An 18,984-nucleotide genomic window follows, 5' to 3' on the forward strand; every position below is an offset into this window, starting at 1 on the left:
AAAACGACACGAGATAATACTTTGACTGCCACATGATTAACAGCACACGATGATTTTTTGGGAAGTTTTACCTACAGCTCTGTTGCAACAACAGTGTGCCACCCTACAGGAAAGTGATCGTGCATGCAGAAGATACGAGCATCGTGATTGTTACTTCGCATAGAAAAGAAAAAAAAACAAACAAATCCAAACCAAGCCAACAAAGGGAAAACCAACATCAACAACGTTAACGACGACGACAACGACGAAAGAAGCCAAGAGTCGCACAAAACCAGCGAAGAACCCCGACGCTCGTATCGTCCGAGAAGCGTTATCTGCGCGGATCGTAAACAGCATCCGATCTACGCAGAACGCTAACGAATGCACGCATCGCAACGGACTGTACAACATCAAATACCATCATGAAGTGAACATCTGCTTCATGTCTGTGAGGTCGCTTGACTTTAGGATGGATTTTTGTCACCTGCCGATTGCAACTTGACGTGTACGTGGGTTGAGACTGGCTTAAAATCATCGATCAAAATGGCAGAAATAAGCAGAACTTCCAAAACATTGACCAGTGCGCCAGTTGGTGCTTCGTTAAACTTTGGGGGGTATAGTAGGGAAATAGAAAAGGCACGCACGCAACTTTAACAACACCACAACACTTTGTTAATTGCATATAATCATACCTATATATATACACACACAGAGCTTTGATGCAAATTATTCTTTGTTTCGTTAGTTAGATTAGGAGGAGAATTCGAAGGAGGACCTTGGTTGTGCTTCGGGCGCACCGAAAACTCCAGAGACTCCACGTTTTATTAATCACCCCATCTTCGTTAGTGTCGATTAAGAGCATAGCTAAGGCGTTTCCTTTTTACATATATCTTCGTATACATTTTTATCGTTTGTAAGGAATGTTTCGTATATTAATAATAGCTGTTTTGTTTCATTTTTTTCATGCTGCGGCAAGCTCGCAAGTATGCTCCACCGGAATCTGCGAACGGGTGTATCGTCTATTATTTGCTCATCTGATCTGAAAGTGGGTCCAACACGCTTAGGCGCGAGGGATGCCGGCTGCAGCAATCGCTGAAGAATTTGCTTTATTTGTTGAGCGGATGCACAATAAGTTGATGGTTACGCCCAGCGCCTGGCACTCTCTTTCAAGCAAATTTTCCACTGTCGCTCTGGATATGCCATCTTATGCCATCGTACAAAATGCTTTCGCAAGTAAATCCCCTTTTTAATAGACCACGTTTTTGCGAGAGTGACGGTTCTGGAAGGTTGCACCTTGAAAGAGCACCATTGAAGATCGGTTTGCTAGGTGTTTGTGTGCGTATATACCAATACTTCTTTGCATAACGATCCGATAGAGCAAATGTACACAGTTGATAATCCCTTGGCCGTTGTTTAACCATGCTCGATTCAGAGGACATTTCGATGCCTTCCGTCGCCAAAGTGGAAGTGTACTTGATGAGTGAGCGTATGCAATGTTACTTATGTTATACTGTCCAATAAGATAAGGCTCTACCTGATGCTGTAAAGCATATACAAGATCCGTACGTTTTACGATAATCATCCCAATGGGCTCCCTCCGGCAAACAATCTTAGCAAATGGAGCACCATCATTAACCACTTCCACCCGGAAGGTGGTATTTAGCTTTGCAAGCATCGCTGCATGTAGAAAATGTCCGCACCCGGTAGAGGGTATCTGTAGACTGTGTTTTGCATAACGTTTCCGCGAATTACAACCGCGACAAAGCATACTCTACGGCATATTGGGGGGGAGCGATAGAGAAACGGTAAAGAGTTAGCGTAAATGTAACAAATATTATTGCTGTATAATTATCTACTACACACGATCAACAATGCAACAAATTGAAAGGAATAAACAAAAACAACAGAAAACAATACACACACAACTACAGACAAAAAAGTTCACATAGCAAAAGGTGCAAAAGGCATTGTGGCGGTACGCGCAAGTGCAGATGTTTTAAGTGTGCAGATATGTCATCCTGTATTAGGTCCATCGTTGAGAATGATAAGAATAAAGTGTAAAATCGACAAATGTGTATGTGTGTGAATATTTCGATTAGACGTACAAATGGTGATTGTAGGAATACAAGGAAGGACAAAGTGCTAATAGCTCTAGTACACATATACGACTATAAGACCCAGACAAAAGCGGTAGGAGGGAAGCCGAATGAAATTGTGCAAAAATTAGATGGCCTTGTACAAAAAGGTGTTCTAGAGCTTACTTTGATGGTTATCGACAAACAATGGTGCTTGATACGGAATGATTCAACTGGCAAACACTGCGAAGAGGACGCGTTGAACAGCTGTCAGGCTGTGTTCGACGTAGTAACAGTGGTGCAGTTAATTATAGTAAGTTTTAATGTTTTATAATAATGAGCACGCAGAAATGTGATTTCATTTTCCGATTGCAGAGCATTCTTTGAAGTAGCTTCTAATATCTCTTCGACCTCGCTGTCCATAAAGGAATCCTTGTTGAGAACGTCCTGCAGGTCGAATTCGTTGAATAACAGAGATGGTTGTTGAAGCCAATTCAATAATCAAAATGCTCTCAAGATGTTATATAGCTAAATACCTAGGCTATCTGTTTGTCTAGGTAAGATATGCAGCTATATACGTCACGGATGTTCCGGAAGACGAGTTGGGTAAGAAAAACTGTAGAACTTCCAACGCGAGATATTTCGAAAGAAACGATGAGTAAGAAATGTTAAAGAACCTTCAGGCAAGGTTCGAATTGTTATTGTTTCTTTCCAAGTTTGTGCTCAATTTAATTGTTGTTGAGGATTGTTCACGACGACAAGAGAACTTTTTAAGATTAGAATTCCTATAAATCCCCAGAGAATTTGAGAGGCTCCACTCTCGATTCGATTTGCTCCATGTACGTGATCTATCTGTTTCATCTAGTTTTGAAGTCTTAAAATAGAGTCAGTGTAATACCCCTGTGATTTGTTGATTTTTTATACTTATTGAATTCAAGTCAATCACCAAGCGCAAAGATGGTTTCGCACGGGGAAGTTTTGTCAAAAAAAAGCGGTTCCACATCAACAAGAACGTACACGCAAAGGTAAATGTGTGTGGAGTAAAGCGGGTCCTCCCTGCATCAGTGGTCTCTGTCGATCTGTCGACCTTTTTAGCAGCAGCAGTTCAATTCCCCATTCGTGTTCGCGCCGAAGGGTTTTGTTTGTCGTTTGGATATTTCTTCCGTTCCGTTCCGGGGCCAACGCGAATGGCGCGTGACGAAGGATGTTGGTCCTTTGCAGAACTGGGCAGTGCAGCTGTTATTGGTATTGGTATTGGTTCCAATCGAGTTTACTCAAAGAAGAAAAAGAGAATGTCCTCAGTTGTGGGGTTTGCGATTCGTTTGTCAATTTTTCCTTTCCCATGCACTTGAGTGCTCTGCTCGTCATAAGAGCTTTGAGAAGTTTGTGGAATCGGACGAAAATGGAGTTGTTGGAGCTAAAATTCAACAAGAAAAAACATCTTACCACCATCATACAGAGACAGCTACCGTGTGGGGTATGCTTTGAAAATGTTTACCTACGGCGTACGGACGAGGAATGTTTATTCATCATCTGGCGTATTTTTGGAAGCTGGCGATGGCGCGAAGTCGGGAATTGATTTGCCCGTCTGAAGATGGTATTGATATATACGTGTGTGTGTATCCTTGAAGGATATGTGGAACGCGCCGATAAGCGGGAATAAATTATGTCAAAATTATCGACAGATTGCCACCAGCCACGGCACTCGGAAAAGTTGGAGAAGTTTCGCGCAGAAAGCATTCCGGAAGAAAGTGTGTACCCGAGTGCCTTTAAACATTTTAAAACCATTCCACTAAGAAATAAGCTAATGGCTTTTTAATCTGGTACCAGTGAAGGTGGTGGTCGTAGGCGAACGGTTTGAGTAGAAAATGGTGCGAACTAAATTACGATTTGATGGGCAAACGGTGTCCGCTTTACAGGAGTTTCTATGCGTTTGGTGCGGTAGGAACTTCGAGCAAATTTGGGATGAAGTTGATCCGAACGTTATTAAGCGGGTCAATACTGCAAAGCTTATGCAAATTTATGGCCGCACTCATTGAAAACATTGCGAAGCCAAAGTGTTACAGGGAATGTAAATGTTTGCACCTTGCCGTAGAATGTTGGAGTCTCTTCTGCTTCAGCCGTCTTCAATTAAAACACTGTAATGTTTGAATATAAATGCTATTGCTGCTGTTCTTTCGTTTTAAACAAATTGCTATAGTTCATCATCCAACACACAAAACCGTCGCAATGGTTTCGCATCAACAATCCGGTGCCCACCCGGCTTCCGCAAAACCACAACAGAGGCGATTGTAAAATTTATTAAACGACCCAAGTATTTGCATCGTGGAAGATCTAACCGTTTGGTTCAAAATGAGAGCAAAGGAAGAAGTTTAACTTTCAATCACGTCTCGGCTTCTTCTGCAAGGGTGTGTGTGGTTGTAACAGCTCACGATCGGTCAGACATTTGCATGAATTGATATGATGATTGGCTGATTGGTTTCACTATCCGTTCGTTATTGGTTGGGCTTATTGGTGAGTTTTTGAGAACTTTTCATATTTGGAAAGTTCATGGTAGGGAACGGAACTTTGCTGACGTTTTTTTTTTGTGTAGCTCCAATAATCGTTATTTGCCAGTAGTGCAAGCAGCTGGGCCGGCGAAGAATTCTTGAGTGTCCATATTCCAAGGCAACCATTCATATTCCCAAGAATGTTGATTTGGAAATACTTTTAGCAAACCAAGTTTCGTTTTGTGTATTAGGGGAAAGTTTCGCTTTGTATTTTCGTTAATGTTGGGATGGTGGGAGATCGTGTAGGGTGCACGTAACCTGGTGGTTAGATGGTTAAATGCTCTCGTATCTGTAGAAGAACCCATTTCCAATTATTAAAATATGTTCTTTGGCGAAATAGCTGGGGATGGAGATGATCTGAATGGATGACCTGGATGATGACCTGCAAATTAGAGAATGAGCTTGTGGCCTCATCCGTTTATTCTGGAATAGTGTGATATTAAACAGTAGTATTCATGGTGTAAACTCTTCAGATTTTCCTCTTTGAGTAGGGATCCTTATCTAGGGAAAGAATTTCCTTGGGAACGCCTGGGGAATATGAAGTAGAATTTTGATATCTCAATCTTGTTCCCTCTTGTTCCCTTCTTGTTGTCGCCAATATGACTCTTTGATGTCGAGAGGCAATACAGAATAGAACAGTAGAAATCTCTTGTTCCTTTTCGAAAGGTACTTCCAGAAGCACTCTTCAATCTTAGCACATGTCGATCCTCAAACGTGCTTCACAATGATGAGATCATTGCACAGCTAAGCTTAAGGATCGTGATCGTGAACAATCTCTCTGTTGTGATTTTTCTTGACAACGTTCACCCTCAATACTTCTCATCATCCGCTTAATAGATAAGTTGCAAACCGATGTTGTCACTATCTTCGACTCTTTTGATTCGCAATTTTGGTGAAAGTAGCGTACTCTGTGTACTCGTACTTACAACAATTTCCAAGAGAGACATTAACATGACAGAAAGGCATTTAAGCTGAAAGGGACACGTCGAGGCTCTTTAACCTGCAACCATTTAATTAGAGGTATTAGGTTTTGTGTTGTTAATACGAGGTGGTTTTTATTTGCTAAAATTAACAATACATTAACAATAATTACACATTAAAATTGAACGAACGATTACAGGACATCGATACGTTCGTTCCTCACGCCGGTCCGGCAGAGCAGAGAGAGAAATAGTTTAGTGACTCTGCCTTTGACGCCGAATGTCAAAAGGGAGTGCTTGACGTCTGCGCCTAGCCCAGTTTTATCCCATCACAGGGTGGCCACAACATTAGGTATAGTGACTTTCGTGATCGGATTAGTACTATCAAAAGAATTTTGTTGTGGTTTCAATTAGTTATAACAAAGCAAGGGCAATGGAGTATTCGTACTTTATGCAGTACGAAAGGTTCGACCTATCCTACAACATTGATGGTGACAGGTCGTTCAAGTAAAATACTACATGAGCTTAATGTGTATTTTTTCTACGTAAAATCCTGGAAAATATAAATTTGGGAAATCTATCCCCAGGTGCTTGATCAATAGTGCTTTAAAACAGTGTTCTACCACACGCTACAGTAGCTCACTTTGAGCAAATTCATTTGCTTTCAAGGCTGGCCAGCCATTAGTTAAGCTTAAAGCGCCATCTCAGCACAATCCCTTACACCCATGAAAAAGCGGTTCTTTTGTAACTCTTTCGACGATGTGACAATTTGCCCACCAAATCCAATTAACCTCGTTTATTCCTGTTCCCGGTACAGATCGAAACGAACTTCTCGGCGCTTGTTCCCAATGCTCTAATAAATTCGTTCCCTTAACTTAACGAGCGCGCGGTTCGTGGTGTGCAAATATTCCACTGCCTCCTGTTTATGCAAATAAAACTATCGTCGGGTCGTTCGTTGTTGCTCGCTGTTTTCCTTCCATTCGGTAGCGTGTAAACGTAAACGGTGGGATTTAAATATTGCATTTTCCCGTCTGTCATCTCGGGCGCGCCCAGCCCGCTGCAGTGCTTGGATGGGGTTTGACAACGTTCGTTGTTTGTGCAGATGCTGAGAAAAATGTCGTTTCTCCGGCCCCTTCCGGCACAGCGTTATTTTGCAGCGGGAACCGAACGGTGGTGGACGGATCGTGCCGGGTCGGCTGTAGTAACCTTGTGCGCGAAATTGAATTCTTCCAAAAGCTGACAACGTGTCCTTGGGGCGAACGTGGAATGTAGGCTATGCATGTGGTACGATGCGCCGATCATCATGGCCGGTAACTCCGGTTGCGGCTCTCCCAATCAGTTTCCAGTTCGAAGCTTTGCTGTCAACGGGGTAGCATTTTCGGGGCACCTTCGAATACGCCAGCTGTGATAAAGCACGACGGGGTTTGAGCAATGGCGCGCGAACAAAATGGCATGATGGTTTCAATTTGAGCTTGAAAAAAAAAAAACAAACATTCCTCTCACTTGGTCGAGTGAGGTGCAAATTGAGCATTCGTATGGTGGGTGGTGATGGGTGCATTAGTGCAAAACCTTATCCTACCTTGCCGCAGAGCTTGGTTCTGGCGTGTGATGGGGAGAAACAATTGAAACACCTGCGTGACTTGCGGTGAACTAAACCGGGAAATAAACAAATTGAGCTACGAGTAAGAAGTGTAGCATGGAGAGCAAAATTACCCCCTCCGAAAAGATGGCAAAAATCAACCCTGTTTGACGACGGCGGTGTACAGCGCGGCACAAAGCACAGCATGGGGTGGGCCTGTGTGCCATTTTAATCCTTGTTTTATTGCTTTCCGTGTTGGGAGGCGGTGTGGTGTGGTCTGTGGTTTCCTCAATTTTGGGCAATCTCGTGTACGAGTGCTGAAGAAACGTCGTAAAGGGAGGCATGATACGGGGTCCGTTGTGGTGTTTTTTTCCGTGCGTCCCTGCTAACGATCCCGAATGGTTGGGAAATGGCCATTTGCTGATGGATGTGTAGCGCAAGCAAAGCTCATGTCCCTACACATACTCTTTTTTTTCTATTAAACATCACTGAAGACATCCTTTGGTAGACAGTAGTGAAAGATGGAGTAGATTGGGTATGGTACAAGGTACGTGTTTGGGACGCCTCTGTTTAAGGAACGAACAATCAAACTGTCGTTAAATCGACATGCTAAAAAAGCTGTTTTGATAAGAGGAGTTACAGAGGAAGGAGGGAGAAGGGGGAACAGGGTGGAAAAACCTGTAAGCTATCACGCGGAAAAGCCTCAAGCCAGGGTCGTTACGGCTCTTCCGGATGAGTGCGCGTGCAAGTCGCAACCCATCGAAAGCACTCAGTAAATGTCACCGGAGGAAAAATCTGACCAGTGTGCTTTGCCCAACTGACGGATGATCGTTTGATCGCATTCGGGGGTGGAAAATTCATCCGCAACGTGTCACGTTCTCGAATGAACTGCCATGCCATACCTTGAAATTTACTCACCCTCTAGAAGTAGACAGAATTCGGTTCGAAAAATTATCCCCATTAAGTCAGGGGCCCAGCACTTGGTAGTGATAGGTGTGCTATGTTTGCCATGGATAGACCAGGGCGAAAGGATTGATTCGGTTATGGGCAATCGAGTGGAAACATTTCAAACGAAACCTAGCTTCTCAGTTTTTCACCCCGAATTGACACTAGGGGTTCTTGCATGGGTGCGCAATGAGTCCGGTGTGGGACTAGGGGTTTTGACAAGGGTTAACGGATAGGTGTCACACCATTGTGCGATGGATGCGGTGGAAAATTAAGACAGTTTTACGAACTACCGGTGTCAATTGACGTGTGGGATCCAACCTTTGGTGGCTGGTGTCCGCAGATAGTTTCTAGTGTGCGCGGTGGCCAAGGTGAGCGGGTGGCCAACGGTGATGGTGTGTCAGCGTGGCAGTTTGTCAAGCGGAGTTGATGCGGAACAGATTTGGGATACGGTTATCGTTACGTTTTATTATGCTTAGAATTTTCGTTTTTCAAAGTTTGTAAGGCATTAGGCGAAGATTTAGAAGAGATTTAGAATGAGAATAACGTGTATTTATTTGATTATTTTTTATCTAAACATCTTGGTTTTAGCTTAATCTTTTCCCATCTCTACTTTCAACCTCATAAAGGGCAAAAGTTTTGCAAGTTTTTCATTTTTTTATGGCATGAACTTGCCTCGCAGCGAAAAGGTTTACCTTCGGTGGTGTTTTCCGCCTCTTTTTACGGCTATTGAAGTTTAGCGGAAACGTGAAATCATCAAGTTAAATGATGTACCCAAGCGTATATTGATTGAATTTAGGGATGGAATGGTTGTTGGGTAGATAAAAACAAACAAACTTGATTTAAACCATAGGTCTTTCGCACGGATAAAAACAAAAAAACAAAACAAAAATCCCATTGCAAAGTTTACGATCTCACTGGGACATCTTACGGCAAACCGTTTCCGGGCGTGGTTTTGGTGGCGTGTGATTGGCGATACTTCCACAGCTTACCTTACGCACAGCGCATAACCCTCCGGGGAAGGAGCGCAAAAAAGAAAAGAGTGGAAAAATTGTCCACTTATAACCGTCCAGGAGCAGGATCAGCGCAATGCGCAGTGAGCCAAAAATACGTGGAAAAGACACAAACACGCGTACAAAGAAAAAAAAAATCGGCAATTAAAACTTTAAATTAGAACGAAATTAAATTACTCCTTACCGCAACATGAGTGATGGGTAGAGCCGAACGCTTCACGGATGTTGGGTGGAACTAGCAGTAGGGAGTTTTTTTTATTGGGGTACAGCGCTGTAAAATCCTATAACAATTTGTGACTCGAACTCTCGGATGAATTGGCTCCCTTTGAAGATAGCTGGATTTATGTAATCCATATTCGCATAACCAGATCTCAACTGCAAGGTAGACAGACACAGAATCAGGGCATTTAATCGGCGGCAAGTGCAGGTTGGTCGGTACTTGAGAAGGTCACTGTGCATGTAATGTGTTAGTCGATGTGGAGTTGCAAATGCTGCCGGAAAGATGCGCTCACATAAGGGGATATGGTAGTGGAATCCATTTTTTACCATCGTACATATTGCTGACAGGTAAATGGAATCGGATCTGGCACTGAAGAGCATCATAAGCTTCGGCGGCAACTCTTTAAGTACGAGATAAAAAAAAACAACTCACCAGCATGACAATGTGAAAAGCTGCTCATAAACTTTTGTTCACTGATGGACTTGTTTCAGTGGTATATATTTGGAATGGCACTATGCGTGAGAGGTGCCACCGATGAATTACGTGATTGTGAAGTTTATCAGCAGTTCTGGTAGAGCTTAATTGAGTGTTGATTGAGTTCCCGTGATTTATCACGATCCAAACGCTATAGTGCATGTTCTATAGTGATAGTTGAATGGTTCCCAGACCATTCAATCGTGTCTGGACAAACCGCGTCAACCGGCTTGATATTATCCGATGAAATTGCTTTGACGTTGCGTTTGTTGTTGTTTTATGTCCGTTCAACAATGGAACTCAAAATTAGTCCAAGTTTAGCGTACTTTACTCTTTCAACTTTAATATTATATCGATTCTCATATACAGGCAGTCCCTGAGATACGCGGTTCCTCTCATACGCGGATTCGAAGATATGCGGTTTTTGGAAATTTGACAGCTGAGTTAGTTTATAGCACAAAATCTAAGCGAAAAGGTGTAAAATCGGTCTAAAATAGTGTCCTTTGTCATATAAAACATTTGTTTTTAGTTCGTTTTAATGTATTCTATCAAACAATAGCCTAGTTTGCTGAATAAATTAAGTGCAGAGAAGGAAGTCAACTATGTAACTTTTAAGTATAAACGATTTTACTCCCGGGTTCGACTTACGCGCAAATTCGAGATATGCGGATTTTTTCCGGGTCATTGTGGTCCGCTATAATAGTGTATTTCGGGGACTGCCTGTAGTTATGAACTGAACCTGACACTTTTCAAACTAGACGTACCGTGCCGCGTCAGATCGCAGCCGACCGATTTTTGTACGGAATTGACAGTAAGCACAGACTGTGCCATAATCTGACGACTTGTCAAACCGAGTGTGTAGTTTGGCCGTAACATACTTTCTTTAAACTCGTCGTTTACTAGGCGTTTCCGATGTCCGATGTGAAGTTAAATAACATTTGACAGTTCAGTTGTTTTCGAGACCTATGGTGATCAAAACCCTTAGAGTACCTTCTACGTTTGAGCATCGTTTAAACATTTTCTTTTGGACTTGGACCTGGTCCTCAACGATGATGTCGTCGCGGATTAAAAATATTTGTAGGAAAGAAAAAAAAATCATGCTTGTTGTTTACTTTTTGAATGCTGTATTGCAATGCAATAAAAAATATTTAAATACCACAGCACTAAAGCTCATTAAAATAACCCTTCGCGGGACACCTGTACCAGCATCTCTACCATAACGATGGGCAATTGTAAATTGCTTTTGCCGTACAGAAGTAATGTAAGCTTATACAAACCTGCCCGAAAATCTTTGAATTCGTTTGCACCCAGCACATGATTTTTGATGTAATATTGCTTCGCCTCGATAGGGCACGCACCAACGTCCGGAAAGTTTGACGTGTTTCTGTACAACTCCCGATAGTCGCGATAGGTGGTGCGAAAGAACTGGCAAACGTCTTGCAACGGGAATCGAAAGGGTGTAGTTATGAACTGATTATTCCCTAGCGAACTGTACGCCACCCGAACCGTGAACTGTAACAAGAAAACACACGTAAGAGTGCTTGATTCCATTAGGGGTACTGCATACTTACGGAATAATTGTCATTCATTTCTTCATGTATATCAAATGTTCCGTCTAGAACTGTCACGGTGCGGTTGTACTTTCTTATACGGATATTTCTATAGTCGGCGATTTCGTATCCTTTGAACTGTTCGACCCTTTCGTACCTGACCGTTACGGGAACGGAGCAGAGCTGTACCACTAGCATCGTCAGCAGCAACAGCAAGATGGACGATAAACCGTGCATGTTGCCAAAGCAAGTTCAAACGAGGTAATGAGAATGAGTTGCGCAGTTCAGTAATGCAATATTTGCAAAACGCTCTGTTACGTTTTGATTCACGTGTGCATGGGAAAAACGAGAGTTGCAATCGTTCATCTACATCCCTATCCCTATGTTTTAATCATTCATCTACATCGTGCTGTTCCCGACAAGCATCAAACGAGTTGCAAAATTGTCATTAACCAAAATGTAGATACCACGAACAGATAGCAGCTATAACAGAAGTATCTTCATAATATGCGTTATGTGTAATGTTACCCATTGTTATTTTAAAACATTGTCACTTTTGGTGCAGTTAATCGTAATTGGAATATAATATCATCTGTTGTTGCACGCCGGTTAACGTAAATTAAAAGCCAATTTCTTCTTCTGTTTTTTCCTTCGACTTGAACCATAATGAAAAATCGTTTTTTGAGAGGAAAATTTAATTATTTTGTCTTTATTACACGCAGCAGTGTTTCACTAATTTCTCTGAGTAAGGCTTTGCTGTCAGATCAGTATGCAACAGAGATCTTTACTGATCATCAAAATGATAGAAGCTACGCCCAGTATTGAAGCTAACTTTACATTAAAACATCCCTTCGCGTGACACTTTAAACAGCAATTCTGCTGTCGCGACCGGTATGTCCAAATTGATGCTCTCATACAAATGTATTGTGAGCTTCCACAAACCTGACCGGAAATAAGCGTTGAATGTGTCTGCATCCAACACTTGATTTTTGATGTAGTACTGTTTTGCTTCTGCCGGGCAATCGCCCACGTCGGGAAAGTTTGATATGTTTCTATAAAACTCCCGATAGCCGCGATAGGTGGTGTTTAGAAACTGGCACATCTTTTGCAACGGCAACCGGATGGGTGAATTTATGAACTGATTGTTACCCAGCTTACTATACGCCAGCCGAACAGTGTACTGTAAAATAAACACCACACACGTGAGAAAGATTGGTTGCCATTCGAGATCTACATACTTACGGAGTAATCGTCATCCAAGGCTTGGAATAAATCAAACGTCCCGTTTAACACTGCTACTGTTCGGTTGTACTTTCGGATACGAATATTTTTGAAATCGACTAGTTCGTATCCTTTGAACTGTTCGATCCGTTCGTACATGACCGTTACTGGACCGGTGCACAGCTCCACCACTAGCATCGTCAGCATCAGCAAGATGGACGATCGAATCGTGCGGATTGTTGTTTCCACTGAACCGTACATGTTGTTAAAGCGAACTCAAACGACGTAATGAGAAAAGGTTTGCACAGGTGAATAATAAAATAAAGCTAATAATGAACCAACTTCCACATTTTGAAGGTGCGTGTAAATGTAATAATCATTCATCTATTGCGTGCTATATCGGTGGAGTATGACGCATGTAGAAAACACGCGCTATTAACGACAATGTAATTACCTGAAAATGAATTGATAGCCAAAAAATAAAAAAATAAAACTCAGAGGTCTTGATCATATTTGGATATCTCAGACATTGAATTACTCGTAGCTGGATAGTAAGTGTGGCGAAACGATCCTATGGGGATTTTGTACCGGTCGTTTCTTGTGAGAAACCCTGCCCGTTACCATTGTACTGGAATGATGGCCCCTATAAAAACTCTTTACGCACTAATTTAGATGAAGATAAGTAATATAAAAGCCGGCCGAGTACACCCGGGAAAAGGTGACCTTTTACTGTTTGGAGAAGGAAATGTCTTCAAGCGAATGTGAATTATATCTTAGTCTACATTACTTTTAGTTCTAAGCTATATGGCATGGTCGTTCTTCTCGAAAAAAAAGTAATATAACAGCAGTCAGTTTGTACTGGAAGAGTTTTTACTGAAGGATTTCTTTAGTGATTTTTGAATAATTTGTTGTAATCCTAAGACATAAACCCAGTTTATTTATGTTTCATAACATGTCGTTAAATAAAAATATTACTTCCCAAATTGTTTCCCCTGTTTTCTTGTAGTTTAAGGCTGTGCTGTTTGTAATAAATATGCTACTGCGATCATTAGTGATCATCAAAGCAATTCCCGTTCCCTCTTGTAGCCAAGCTGATTTTACATTAAAACAACCCTTCGCGTGACACTCTGAAAAGAAACTCGATCATGTAGATGGGAAGATCCACATTGTTGCTCTTGAATAAAATCATTGTGACCTTCCACAATCCTGTTTGGAAGTAATTGTTGATTATCCCTGCATCCAGAACATGATTCCGGATGTAATACTGGTTGGCAACCGCCGGGCAGGTACCTACCTCGGGAAAGTTTGATATGTTTCTATAAAACTCCCGGTAGTCGCGATAGGTGGTGTTGAGGAACTGGCACATTTTTTGCAACGGCAACCGGAAGGGTGAATTTATGAACTGATTATTGCCCAACTTACTATACGCCAGCTTGAGAGTGAACTGTAAAAAACATTATAAACTAATAATTGATTGCATTTGCATCACCACTCTATTACCACCACCATACTTACGGAATAATCGTCACCCAAGTCTTGAAATACATCAAAAGTTCCGTCCAAGATGGATATTGTACGGTTGTACTTTCGGATGCGCAAATTTCTAGAGTCAATTAAATCGTACCCGTTAAGCTGTTGGGTCCGTTCGTACATGACCGTTACTGGACCGGTGCACAGCTCCACCACTAGCATCGTCAGCATCAGCAAGATGGACGATCGAATCGTGCGGATTGTTGTTTCCACTGAACCGTACATGTTGTTAAAGTGAACTTGAATGCTGTTGTGAGGAAATGCTGCCTGGGTGCCTGTTAGTACATATCAGTGGAAAAATATTGCTCACGTTTTGATTCACGTGTCTAGGGTCTTATTGGGTATACATGTAATGTACGTGTGGTTTAATCATTTATCTATATAGTGTAGTCATCATAAACAAGCTGCTCAGTTTAATTGAGATCGAACGATTGTTTATGTTTATGTGTGGGTCATTACATTTGGTTGGTTGTGTCCCGGTAATCTAATGATTTATAAGCGAAATTCTAGCAAGTTAATGATTAGCAATTCCTGCTAACAATAAAGTGTGGAAATGATACGAAAACTTCAGAAAAACACAAAAAAATCCAGAACATTCTGTTTCAAAAACATTTTGTCTCATTATGATGCATTTTTCTTAAGACAGTGCCTGAATCAAGTGGCATTGGTATGTGTGAACGTCGTATAACATTTCAATTTAAATGTGCCTCCGAGGAACGTTGTTTCCCTGTAGCAGAAGAATGGAAAACCATTGAAAAGACAAAAATTCAAGGCACAAATCGTTTATTCTTACTTAACCGGAAGTTCATGTATTGTTAGAACAGTCCTTCGCGTGATACCCGAAAAAACAAATCCCCCTCGAAGATAGCTAGTTTGGGATTGTTTTTTTCATACATGGAGCAAGTTATCTTCCACAACCCTGCTTGGAAATAATCGTTGATAATATTTGCATCCAGCACTTGGTTCTTTATGTAATACTGCTTTGCCTCGATAGGGCACGCACCAACGTCCGGAAAGTTCGTCGTGTTTCTGTAGATCTCCCGATAGTCGCGATAGGTGGTGTTAAGGAACTCGCATATGTTTTGCGACGGCAGTCGAAACGGTGAGGTTATGAACTGGTTGTTACCCAACGTACTGTACGCCAGCTGAACTGCAAACTGCAACAATATCACACACTTAGGAAAGGTTCATAGCAACAGGATCGCAATGCACTCTGCTGCCAGTATTACTTACGGAGTAATCGTCATCTAGCGCTTGAAATGAGTCAATCGTCCCGTCAAGCACGGAAACTGTACGGTTGTACTTTCGGATACGAATGTTTCTGTAATCAACAAGATCAAATCCTTTGCGCTGTTCTAGCCGTTCGTACATGACCGTTACTGGGCCGGTGTACAGCTCCACCACTAGCATCGCTAGCATCAAAACGATGGATGGTCGGATCGTGAGGATTGTTGATTCCACTAAACCGTACATGTTACTGAATCGAAGTCTAACAAGGGAATGGCTGCGCTGGTGAAGAATGTAACATATAAAAACCATTTGTCACGACATGATATGCATGCACAAAGTCATCTGTTTGTCCGTTGATCATTTTAAATTCGTATGATTGCAGATGTTCCTGTGTGTCATAGCAAATTTTAATTGCGATCGTTTGATTGCTGACGTTCATGTGTGTCATTACATTAGGTGTGTTGTGTAAAACGAATAGTTTATAAAAGTCCGTAAAGTCTACAGTAAAGTGAACCTGGTGACATGTAGCTGTAACCGGTAAAAAGTCAACGATAAAATTAAACGATAATTCATAATTTAAATGATTAGTGAAACCATTTTTTTCCTTTAACCTTCTATTAACACAATCCTCCATGCGACGCTTTGAAAAACATGTTTCCCATAGCGACGGGCTGTGGATCGCTGTTTCCAAACAGTGATAGTGTGACCTTCTACAAGCTTTGCTTGAAACAATCGTTGATTAATTTTGTATCCAGTATTTTATTTCGGATGTAATAGTGCTTTGCCTCAATAGGGCACTCACCAACGTCCGGGAAGTTCGTTATGTTTCTATAAAACTCCCGATAGTCGCGATAGGTAGTGTTGAGAAACTCGCACATCGTTTGCAACGGCAACCGGAAGGGGGAATTTATGAACTGATTGTAACCTAATGGGCTGTAGGCTAGCTGGACGGTAAACTGCAACGAAATCTCATAATTTTTCGAATCGTAATTAAACTGATACCCTGCATGCTTACGGAATAATCGTCATCCAAGGCTTGGAATAAATGAAACGTCCCGTTTAACGCTGTTACTGTTCGGTTGTACTTTCGGATATTTTTGGAATCGACTAGTTCGTATCCTTTGAGCTGTTCGATCCGTTCGTACATGACCGTTACTGGACCGGTGCACAGCTCCACCACTAGCAACGCCAGCATCAGCAAGATAGATGATCGTATCGTGCGGGTTGTCGTTTCCACTAAACCATGCATGTTGTTGAAGCGAACGTAAACGGGGAAGTGAAAATGGCTGCTTAGGTACAGGCATAATATATGTGTTGTTTCAACCCAACAATTACATTTTGATTCACGTTTGGCACGGGGCAAAACAGAAGGACGGACGTGTTGTCCGTTAAACAAGCTGTTGATTATAATTGCGATTGTGTAACTGTTGGAGCTTATGCAAGTTTTTTTTTCATATGGCCAGCTTCTATATGGAAAAAACAATTGAATTGACTCATCTGCTGTGATAATGGTCTGCTCAGCGGGCCAGACTGATCGGAAGATCAACTTCCTTGACTAGATGTACGGTTGGATAGGATAACTAGGAAATGTTATTTCCAATATGATTTCCCACCGTGAAGATGGTTATCAATGGCTTATTAACAAGCTCGTTGGCTTCATATAATGAGGTCACCAGGCAAGACTGGTGAGGATGACTTGGACAAGTAAGCGAAGTAAGTGAAGTTTCAGAACGTGAAAGAAAAAATACATCTCATCTCAACCCCTGTAGTTCATAGGGTAGATAGGTCACGATCAGAAGTTCGAAACCGACCTTTAACTAAGAACGTACTTAGATATTAACGCGGGGCTATCCAGCTACGGGTAGATGAAGTTAAAGACATCCTTTTTTTTTAAATATATCACAACGGCCATATTTTTATAATCACAGCTTTGAGTAGTATCACGTTACAACATCACCCAATATATCACATGCAAGACATGATGAGCTACTGTTTGCTGCGATAAACCATTTCCCGCTATATTCATTTTCCCAGACAATGTGACTGCCAAACAACTTAAGCGAGCCGAAAGTTGTTCGTTTCAGGTGCATGGAATAAATCCTCCCTCATTACGAACAATGAACTGATCGCAAGCTGTGACCATTTTAAGGATTCGTTTCCTTTTTTTTTTGGTATAAATTTCACCGTACACATTTGTGCAAAAGTTTTTAAATTTCCGTGCAACTTCCGGTGCTAATGTTGTCCGACCAAGTAAGACGCCAGCTGTGCCGTGAAAAGGCAGGTGCTTCAATGCATGCGTGGGAGTTGCCATCCTCGTACACCGGCCTAATTCCTGGTAATGTTTAATCATATTCCTATTCTCAAACGTGCAAACGTACGTCATACGCCTTTTCACGCACCGTTTGTAATCAGCTTGTAATATTAAATTCTCCCTACGATGGATGTGCTTGCGTGCGTGTACGTCTATCAAGCAGGGAAGGTGAGGCAGATTCAGCGGATCTCTTCTTAACGCTACCGAAATAAAGCCGACACGTAGCGAAAACGTTGACGGTTGTGGAAGATCCTTTTTCCCGCTCGGTGCGCGGAGTGGAATTTGCGTCGAATTCAAATTCAATTCCTTCACTGGCTTCATTTCAAAACACCTCATCAACCGAACGGGCTGGGTGTCGATGCGGGCACAGAATAATCAGCCAATCAAATTAATAAAGACTTTTCATTTTATTTTCGGCCTGATGCCCGGGAAGAAGCGTACGGTGGTTCACATGTTTTGTACGGTTGGTGGAGCAATTTTTGTGCTTGGAAGGTGATGATTGTTGTGCAGAGTACCACCCCACACAACAAACCGGCCAGCTTTTGCGGCCGAGAAGCAGAATTTCAGTGTAAAGGTTGCGTTTTTTAGCGCACATATTTACAGGAATGAAATGGATGCAAAAAAAAGGACGTGAAGGGATAAAGGGTCTTCAACGGTACGGTCTAAGCGTGTGAGCATCATCATCGTGATCGTGCTCGTCATGATTGGGATGTTTTTGTGTACCACACCTGCAAATACAAATACATACGCCCAACAACCACAACAAAAAAAAGCATACATACACAAACAAAGTGCTTTCAATCGGTACAAACTTGTGATTTTTTTGTATGCAAACTTTTCATTTTATCAAACGAATATGGAGTTTCTGTTGCTTTTTCGTTTGGTTAGCTCAGCACCAGTCCATAAGGATGATGATCGGTGTGCGAGAGTGCAGAATAAAGTACCGGTCGGATGTCGAGCGGGAAATCAGCATGTCACACACGCATACACGCGCCCACATACAAATAGAGATAGAGAGCGAAAAAAGAAAACAGTTCGCGGTTCATAACAAAACGTGGGGGGGAAAGTTTTATCAATTTTTTACCACCCATATCTCACTTGCCAAAATTTCCTCCCGGCGTTATGGCGTAACACTTGCAGTGAAACCGGAACGCACACCTTTCTGTAGAGTAACTTTTTTTTGGGCGCCAAAACATAAAAGAAAAAAAGGAAAACTAACAAATTATGAACATCCTCACACGCAAAAAAAAAGTTTATGGTCAGCTTGTTGTTGAATCGTAAGTGAGTTGGGTTTGCCGAAGTGTTGTTCTATTTTTTGCTCTCCAAAAGATGCACTCTTACCGCCCTCGGAAGCGTTGCCCGCACTGTATACAGTGGGTATTGTGTGT

The 18,984-nt window shown here is 41.9% G+C and overlaps 5 protein-coding genes across 5 annotated transcripts; all 5 read right to left on the reverse strand.

Moving 5' to 3' along the window:
- Positions 1–10,927: 10,927 nt before the first annotated feature.
- LOC128716689 (uncharacterized) lies at positions 10,928–11,541 on the reverse strand. The gene is made up of 2 exons (XM_053811355.1): positions 11,326–11,541; positions 10,928–11,266 (listed from the first exon to the last, which is right to left on the reverse strand). The coding sequence occupies exons 1-2, from the start codon at positions 11,539–11,541 to the stop codon at positions 10,928–10,930; spliced, it is 555 nt and encodes a 184-aa protein (XP_053667330.1).
- Positions 11,542–12,142: 601 nt separating this feature from the next.
- LOC128708434 (uncharacterized) lies at positions 12,143–12,786 on the reverse strand. Its single transcript, XM_053803412.1, has 2 exons — positions 12,547–12,786; positions 12,143–12,484 (listed from the first exon to the last, which is right to left on the reverse strand). The coding sequence occupies exons 1-2, from the start codon at positions 12,784–12,786 to the stop codon at positions 12,143–12,145; spliced, it is 582 nt and encodes a 193-aa protein (XP_053659387.1).
- Positions 12,787–13,627: 841 nt separating this feature from the next.
- Positions 13,628–14,280, reverse strand: LOC128708118 (uncharacterized). The gene is made up of 2 exons (XM_053803076.1): positions 14,041–14,280; positions 13,628–13,969 (listed from the first exon to the last, which is right to left on the reverse strand). Exons 1-2 carry the CDS (start codon positions 14,278–14,280, stop codon positions 13,628–13,630), a joined length of 582 nt encoding a protein of 193 aa, XP_053659051.1.
- A 590-nt stretch (positions 14,281–14,870) lies between these two features.
- Positions 14,871–15,528, reverse strand: LOC128708126 (uncharacterized). Its single transcript, XM_053803085.1, has 2 exons — positions 15,289–15,528; positions 14,871–15,212 (listed from the first exon to the last, which is right to left on the reverse strand). The coding sequence occupies exons 1-2, from the start codon at positions 15,526–15,528 to the stop codon at positions 14,871–14,873; spliced, it is 582 nt and encodes a 193-aa protein (XP_053659060.1).
- Positions 15,529–15,995: 467 nt separating this feature from the next.
- On the reverse strand, positions 15,996–16,534 carry LOC128708395 (uncharacterized). Its single transcript, XM_053803371.1, has 2 exons — positions 16,301–16,534; positions 15,996–16,241 (listed from the first exon to the last, which is right to left on the reverse strand). Exons 1-2 carry the CDS (start codon positions 16,532–16,534, stop codon positions 15,996–15,998), a joined length of 480 nt encoding a protein of 159 aa, XP_053659346.1.
- Between the last annotated feature and the right edge of the window lie 2,450 nt (positions 16,535–18,984).

Source organism: Anopheles marshallii, chromosome 2, assembly GCF_943734725.1.
Source record: "Anopheles marshallii chromosome 2, idAnoMarsDA_429_01, whole genome shotgun sequence".
In the NCBI taxonomy this organism is placed as follows: Eukaryota; Metazoa; Arthropoda; class Insecta; order Diptera; family Culicidae; genus Anopheles; species Anopheles marshallii.